The sequence below is a fragment of the Empidonax traillii genome, unplaced genomic scaffold (genome assembly GCF_003031625.1).
Source record: "Empidonax traillii isolate 1590-97213 ecotype Southwest subspecies unplaced genomic scaffold, ASM303162v1 scaffold58:size1836614, whole genome shotgun sequence".
NCBI lineage: Eukaryota > Metazoa > Chordata > Aves > Passeriformes > Tyrannidae > Empidonax > Empidonax traillii.
The window spans coordinates 1402817-1411665 of NW_020955251.1; the positions used below are offsets into that span (position 1 = coordinate 1402817).

Genomic DNA, 8849 nt, shown 5'->3' on the forward strand with positions numbered 1-8849 from the left:
GGACAGTTAGAAAACTGTGGGATGAAACCAAGATAGAATAGTGCACATCAGTCATGTGAGGGAGGGATAGCTGGGAAACAACTGTGTGGAAACCAGTTAAACAGAAGTCTCCATTTGTTGTCATCCTCTTTAATTACAAGGGGAGAGGAGGAAATGCAGATGTAGGTAGCCAGCTTTGAGGTAGCCAGTGTGACATTTGAAGAGATGGAGGAAGTGAATCAAAAATATTAAGGCTGATGGTGACCCAGCTAAATGTGGAAAGCTGAAGTCTGTGTGTGCACTTGGGAGATGGGCCATGAACTGACTTTTAACATATTTGGCTAGGAAAAAATGGAAGTGACTGCAGCGGTATCTTGTTAACAGGGATTTACCACCAAAGGGCTTGCCAGGAAATGTTTGCCAGAAAAGGAAGTGGGTAACTGGTATTGTCATCAGCAGTAATGTCCTGTTAGCCCGTGACAGTGTGTTGTTTAATGCTTTGAAGGTGAAGAGGGTGAAGCCATAGGAGTGCTGAGTATTACTGGCCAAAAAACTGAATATATTTATGTTGATGGTAGACATTAATGATCTTCTGAATTTGTTTGCACTGTTGTAATATATTTGTCCTGTGTTTTTCTGAGGGAAACAAAATTTTTGGTTATCACTCTGAAATCTTCTGTATGCTTTATATTGTGGAAGTGGCATGTTTTCTTCAAGTTAGTACATGTTAATTTAAGATAAGGAAATGTCTTGACATTCATAGCTTATAGATAGCACAGTCTAGCTTTGCATCATTTAAAAAATTTAAACTTTCACTGCCAGAGTCAGGCTCAGAATAACATTTACTAAAGCTAATCAAAGTTTAATAAGTTTAATAAATGTCATTGTTACGGACAAAAAAAAATCATTAAAGCGTGGTTGAAAATTGTTAAGTTCCAATCAGGTCACATAATAAATTGATGATACTTTTCACTTCCAAACTATTGCATTTTCCTGCTGTACAGTATTTAATTATGCAACAAATGGTGCCCTTGGCATGACATTTCAATTTAGAACTCCATTTTTCCATTTTTAAAGCTAAAGTAGGGGAATTCAATTAGCATTTTGAAAGGAACACTAAAAATGCAGCATTTTAGCTGTGAAATACTTTTAAGGCCTCCATTTGAACAATAATTTAGCTTAGAATCTCATTGACCTTTTGCCTTTGGAGCTGGAATTTTTTTCCAGTTTCTAAAATCAGAACTTTTTTACCTCAGGCAAGCATTTGATAAGATGAATATTGTCTTGCCAGCAAAAGCAGTGCTTCAGAGGTAAAAAATAAATATATTTTTCACTATACTCTTTCTCAGAAGAAAAAAAAAAATGATATTATTAAAACAATGAAACACTACATGCAAAATGTTTTACAGTGTGTTATCACATCAGAAGAATAATCAGAGTTTGACAAGGTTATATCATTACAGTTATGTTTCTGTAGTATTGTAAATGTGTATGGCAGACTCTATGAACAATAACAAATCATTATATTTTCCTTAGAGCCAAATAAATCGCCTTGTGTTTTGCAAATCAGTGGATCTTGGTGGGGACAAGGCAGAGGAAAATACTACACAATTTAAGAGTGGTTTTGGTGCTACCAGGAATGAAAGAAAATGCAGTTTGAGTATGTAATTGTGACAGGTGTTAATCTAGCGATTTACCTCCTAGAAATGTGTTCCAGCTGCTACGGGGTAGGTTTTGGCTTTTATATCTTACATGGGTTTTTTTGTTGTTGTTGCATTTTCCAGGAGTTATATCCTGCATTTTGCATTCACAATGGAGGATCTGATTTAGACAGGCTACCTACTGCCAGTACCTGCATGAACTTGCTGAAGCTTCCTGAGTTTTATGATGAGAATCTGATGAGAAGCAAACTCCTTTATGCCATTGAATGTGCTGCTGGATTTGAATTAAGCTGAGTCGAGCTGACGCTTATTTGGATGATCTGCAGAGGAACTAACCAGTGCCTACTCTAAAGCAGCACCCATACCCAAGCAGTTTTAAGGGAATTCTGTCTAGATTTCTGCAGCTCTTGTGTCTTATCAAATGCCCTCAAATAGGTTTCATTTCTAAACACGATTTCTTAGTTAGCTTTCATTACTGAATATTATGTTGACACTGCTTTTATGATTCAAAACTATGAATGCCGTGTGCAGTGTGGCTGATTTCTGTGTTTATGTGAAGAAAGAGCACATTTAAAGAACAGTGACATCTCAGTGAAATTAACCAAAGATGAAGCTTTGGCTTTGTGCTGTTCAAACATAAATAATATTACAAACTGGCAATAAAGTTGTGTACCGTGTAGTGCATTGGGATGAGACAGGGCTAACATCCTGCAATTAATCTCTTAGATGGAAGGGAAGCAGATGTTTGCAGATATCCCAGAACTGAGGATGAAAATGCTCATTTACTGGTAACCTAACATCTTTACTTAGGTTGTAGAATTGTTTACAAGTCATAGAGAGATGGGCAATCACCCACTGGTTGTGTGTATAGACTGGGGAATGAGGGGCTGGAGAGCAGCTGTGGGAAGGGACCTGGGGGTCCTGTCAGTGGAAGGTTGGATATGAGTCAGCAGTGCCCTGGCAGCCTGGCTGCATCATTATCACTTGGACACTGTTCTGAATGGATGTGAGGAGCCAGGTTTTCTCTGTCCTGTTTCTGTCTTTTGTGCCTGTGCAGGTTTTTTGGTTGATTGGTTGGTTTGTTTCAAATGAATCAGACTCCTGCTGCATACACAGTACAAACAAAAATCATCACTTTGGAAAAATGTAACAATTATTAAAATTATTTGAACCAAAGTTATCAGGCTTTATCTTTTATATTTGAAGCCTGTGGTGTTCACATTCCTTTTCCCTATCATATATTTCCACCTTAAATACCATATCTGTGCCGTAGAACTAATCGACTTGATTTTTTTTTTTGGTGATTAAACAGCTTTTATATCCATCTCCCTGCAGTATTTCTGCTGTGAAAAGTAAGTGGGAATATGCTGCTTAATAAAATTTGATATCTGGGGGAAAAATTGCTTTCATATGGAAGGAGCTGATCCTCTGGTAGTAGGCACATCGTAGGGTTTCGTATGCAAACTGCAGTCAATTTAAAAAAGGAATTATAGTTCAGACTGTAAGATTCATAAGTGCATCCCTCTGAACTTTAGTTTTATATTTTAATTCATCAGAAATTACAATCAAATTTTTATTCATCTCTTATGCAAAAAAAAATATTTTGCTGTTACTGGAAACTCCGCTGGATTTCCTATTTAATAAGCAGTAACCAGCAATATCCTTTTAAATGTGGGAAAACTGAGTGATTTTAAGATGTTTACTAGTAACCATATAAAAATGTATAATTTCTTAATCTGGGTAATAAATGAAGTGTTAAAATACTATTTGTAGTCTTGATGTACAGAAATAAAACAATTGGTTTTCTTTTTGGTTTTGCTTTAGGCTTTTTATTTATGTTAAGTATTACGTACCCAACCTATTCTTTATCCCAAATTCTTTTCTTGTATATTTTTCTACATAAATTATGGAACTTGTAAAGTTGAAAAAGAGATCAGTAATAGTGGAACTGCCTCCTCCTAATTGCAAAACCTGAACACTTCTTTTAGATAGCATTATTTATTTTAGAACCTAATGCTTTAAATATTTTGAAATTATTTTTCAGTTCCATTATTTTGCTACACTGGGTAGTGTTGTATCTGTATTTTGTAAAATTAAATTAAATTTTTCTATTAAATATTTGTATTTGAAGATTGTGTTGGAGTCATGCCAAGTACTGGTAACGTTTGCTTTCTGCTTTTCAAAAGGAGACAGTGCACACTATTCCTGTCTGTGAGCAGGGAAGCAGCGGGTGCCACAGGGAAAGTTTAGGCTGGGGGAAGTGTGAGCTGCAGAGAGCTGTAACTGCAGGAATGACAGAGCTGCAGGAAACTTCCCTAGAGAACTTGAGCTGGCTGAAAATGCTCTGACATTTTATTTCTCTGGTATGTAGCACTCGGTGACCTTGTTTGTATATTCTGTACAGTAAGTGTGAAATCCTGACCCTGGCAGGTCGCTGAGAACAGTCATGGCCCAGATTTCATTCTGCAGGTACCCGGCTGGAAGGCTGTGCTGCAACAGCTTCACCTCCCTCAGACTGCAGTGAGAGGACTGGGGGGCTTTCCTTTGGCAACCAGGGCTTAACGCTTGTGCCAGCTGTTTTCAGAGAGTCAGGATGAAGCACAAGTTCCTGCTTTTCCATGGATACTTTTAAGGAGCAAGGTATGAGAAGTAACATAGGCACATAGTTAGTCATGTCCTGAGGAGCTGGAGGGTCAACATGATCTCTCATAGAACTTACACAGCAAGAGTTGTTTCTGTATGAAACTGGATTTTCTGCTTTTCAGAAGAAGAGCAAACTGTCTCCCAGTTGTGATGCTCCCAGCGTTTAGTCAGGCAGAGGCAGTAAACACACTGCGTGCAAGTTACCTGAAATATTCTTGTAGATCTGACCATCAGAATTATGGCAGGAATGATTATGGGTTTGGGGTTGGTTTCTGTACAAGATAACCCTTACAGTAAATTTCTGTACTACAGTGTTTCGTCCTCCTCAGTACTTGTTTTGTTGAAAAATGACAGCATTTTATGATTGGTTTTCGTTTTCGAATAAATTTGGGTTTATAGTTTTGTAACCTGTTCTAAAAACGTTTTTGTCAAGGTCTGTATGATGGAAGAGGTCACAATTTTTTCATCTCTACAAAATTAACAGACATGAAAAATGGAATAAAGACATAAAATTAGCACTTGGTCTGTTTATCTCAATGACAATTTTTGCAGATGGGGGCTTAGTCCTATTAGCTGGATTAAAAAAAAATAAAACAAACCACAACAGAAATGATGGGCCTTGTTCCTTAATCTCAGTTGTCTTCCATCATGGTCTTGAAAGCCAAACTTGCATAAATTTCATAAAACTTTCATGATTTCTAGGGAGCATTTGTGTATCTACAAAAGAGGAAAGATCTTCCTCCAGTTTCTTGTGTAAACACTTGAGCTGACAGAAGTTTGATTTGAACAATGAGGGTATCTTCAGTTATTTTTGTGGGGGCTGCTCCATAATTTAAAAAAAAAAAAAAAAAAAGGAGAGCTTCCTGATGCTACTAGTAGCAATGTGGACAGTTTTTTTGGTACCACTTGAATAATACAGCACAAACATCCTAATTTGCTCCTATAAAGTGGTATGGAATTCAAAAAAGATACTTTGAGTGCAGTGAGCTCATAAATTTCAGTTTATACCAAAAACTGTTTGTTCAGTGCCAGTGAGACAGCACATACTCTTTTCACCACTGAAAAATCATACAGCACAGAAGATAAAAGGAAAAAAACAACAGAAGAATATTTTGTTGGATCTGTGATTTTTTTGTATTTATAATTATATGCAAAAACTTTACAACATTTGCTCATATACAGGAATCTGTGTTAATAATGGTTTGTGATGTAAATGCTTGTTCCTTTTTTTTCATAATGCTTTGCCTGTCAGTGAAGGAGAGAAGAAATGAACGTGGTCTGTAAAACTGATCAGGATATCTATATTTTTATTGACTTATGCTTTTGTGAATAAAATAATTTGAGTTTTCTTGAAACTCTGCAGAAACACTCTTTTCTTTCATTTTTTGCAGTAAATGGGGCATTTTCTTTTTAAAGATTGGTGATGCTGAATAGGTTCTAAAAGAAGCTGATATTAATTGCTTGTTGGTCTTGAAGTTACTACTGTTGGGACTGGTTGCCCAGTGCAGTGGTGGAGTCACCACCCCTGGAGGGATTGAAAAGATGTGTAGATGTGACACTCAGGGACATGGTTTAGTGGTGGGCTTGGCAGTGCTGGGTTAGTGGCTGGACTCGATGATCTCAGAGGTCTTTTACAGCCTGAACTGTCCTGTGATTCTACTGCTTCAGAATGGTTTGTACCTTCAGTTTTTGAGCTGTGAAGTTCCTGCTCTGTCAGCCAAGCTGCAGCTCCAAGGTTTGGCTTTGTTTCAGAGTGTCTGTCAGACAGCGTAGCCAACATCGCTTGATGTGCTTTGAAAAGACTTCTTCAGAATTTTTGGTAAGAACAAAATCCATGGATAAAAACCTGAGAAGTTGTAATTCATAGTGAAGAATGCTGCTCTGTCAGCAAACACATACAAAAACGTCTCTTTCAGCTTCTTCTGGAATTTTAGCACATATGTGGGCTCCTCTGAAGGTGCAGTTTAATTTTTATCTCTTTTGGTAATTACAATTCTCTGCTTCCCTTTGCTTATTTATTTTCATTGCTAAATACACTTTTAGTTCCACTGTGGTATTTATAAAGTTAGTATTGTGCGTGTTTGTTTTTTAATACTTAGAAATAGCAGCATAAATGCTTCAGCTTACCTGCCACTACAGTGTGGTTAACATAAAATTACAGAAAACTCATTGTTTAGGGCATCTCATAGTTTGTAGTAGTAATAGAAAACAAATGCCCAGGTGTCTTGCCTGTTTTTCAGTGTGTATCAGGTAGTCTGGAAAGCTGATTAGTTTCTCACGTGTGTAGAAAGACAACACAAGGCAAAAAGTGATTATGAAGTTATACCAGTTAAATCCATTTCAGGGAGCAGAATGGTTGCAGTCAGCAGGAATGTCTGGAGATCACCTCGTCCAGCCCCTCTGCTCAAAGCAGGGTCACCTGCAGCAGGTTGCGCAAGACTTGATCTTGTCTCTCTGGTGATCAGGGATGGGAGCAGAGGGAACAGCCTGAACTTGTGCCAGGGTAGGTTTAGGTTGGATGTTAGAAAGAGGTTCTTCCCCCAGAAGGTGTTTGGGCACTGAACAGGCTCCCCAGGGCAGTGGTCACAGCACCAAGGCTGACAGAGCTCAGGGAGCATTTGGATAATGCCCTCAAGGCACATGGTGTGACTCAGGGATGGTCCTGTGCAGGGCCAGGAGCTGGACTCGATGATCCCTGTGTGTCCCTTCCAACTCAGCATATTCTGTGATTCTGTGACCTTGCTCCATGGAGTTTGGAATGTGTCTGTGGATGGAGAATCCACAATTTCTCTGGGCCACCTGTTTTCAGTGTTCAGTTAACTTGAGAATAAAACACTTTTAAAATCAAGTTTAAGCCCATTTCTTTTATTCCAATTTGTATCCATTGCCTCTTGTTCTGGCACTGGGTGGTACTGAGGAATCTGAGCCTTCTCCAGGCTGAACAGCCCCAGCTCTCTCAGCTTCTCCTCATAGGACACACGCTCCAAAGCCTTAATCATCTTTCTTTCTGACTTGCTTGTTGGTGAGCACAGCAGCGTCTTCGAAATACCTTTTGTGGACTTTGATGTGACTGGGTACCAAGTAGATGGCATTAACTCTCTTCCTTGTCAGATGCCTGTAGTTGTTAATCAGTGGCACTTACCAGGTAGGGTTGAATTTAAGATTTTATGGCCTTGCCTTTTCCATTTCCAGCACTGCTTTGACTCTTCAAGGATTTTGCAAATCTGTTACGAGTGCAAAATAGCAGACTTGGTAAAAACTGACCTCTGAATTATTTTCACAAATTTTTATAGATAGGAGGCTAAACATTGATGCCAAAAACATAGGACTGGTAGTAAATGTTAAATCACCTAAGTGTGTATCCATTTCTTCTGCCACCACCAATATCAAACATCTAGAAGAGCAACTTCTTGGACAAACCTCTGTAATTTGGCTGTTTCCTAGAGCCTGGGTAGCCCAGAATCCTGAAAAGCACATCACACAATCAAACAGGAGGAACACGGGAATTCTGACTGGCACCAGTGGGACATAAAGGCAGGCATAGATGTCCTGCAGCTTGATTTCATGCTGTCAGGGGATGAACTTTTCCTAAGTGATGGTTAAGTTGTTGCTACATTTATTGCCAGAATAGTTGCTCTCCAGTCTGGGGCTAAGTTTCCCTGTCCACAGCTCTGTAGAAAACAAACATTCTGTTTGCAGAGTTTGTTCATGTATTTATAGAAGCAGTTTGCTCAAATGTCCTACTATATTTAACATCATACTTTTCTGCATTCCCAGAGCAGCTGTTTGTTCATTCTGTGTAACATTTAACTGAAAAGTAGTTTTGCATTATTTCTATTTTATTCTTTGTTTATAGTAACACATAGTTCCTGATGGCTGAAGAAGGAAACAGGCATTCACCAGATGGTGTTATTTCAGATCATCTTGCTGCTGCTTCTTGCCCAAATGTTAGACCTGGGAAAAGCATCTCTTCTCAGTTGCTATGTAGTTTTGCTGTATGTTGTCAAACAGACCTGAAGGAATTGTTTTCTTCTAGCCCTTGTGTCTTTAATTAAGAATAATTCTTTTGGTTACAATAAGAATAATTATTTTCATTACCCTGCTTACTGTTTTTCCCCTCTGCACTTTCAGGCAAACAGCAGCAGAGCTCAAAGTTCTGCAGAGATATTTTAGGTCTAATTACCAAGTAGATCTGTCTGGTTATTGATGAAAACTTACATAGAATTAACTAATATTTGCCACTAGCATATGGATAAGAAAGCATATCCCTGATCAAGTTAATTAACATAAATGCTGATCAAGCTGTCCTTGCGAGGAATAAGCACTTGGCATAAGCTGGGAGATCTGACTGCCCACAACAGTTCCCAAGTTGTTGTCTGCAGACCCCAGCTAATCAGCAGGACACATCTGATGCTTTGGGAGGAATTGGCAAAAACACCAGCTGTGCTGAAATATTTTGACCGCTTTCAAAAGCATCCACTTGGCTCAGGCTTTCGCCTACAAAGTGGACTCCAGATAAACTTGCAGCCTCTAGATTACCTAAGAACACTGTACCAATAAAAATGG

The 8849-nt window shown here is 38.5% G+C and overlaps 1 protein-coding gene across 1 annotated transcript in view; it reads left to right on the forward strand.

The window, feature by feature from the left end:
- Window positions 1-5649, forward strand: part of UBE3C (ubiquitin protein ligase E3C) — a 72802-nt gene extending 67153 nt beyond the window's left edge. The window contains exon 23 of the mRNA XM_027879795.1: window positions 1764-5649. Within this exon, the coding sequence (XP_027735596.1) occupies window positions 1764-1934 (171 nt within the window). The 3' untranslated portion in view covers window positions 1935-5649. The remainder of the gene's footprint in view (window positions 1-1763) is intronic.
- Window positions 5650-8849: the final 3200 nt, after the last annotated feature.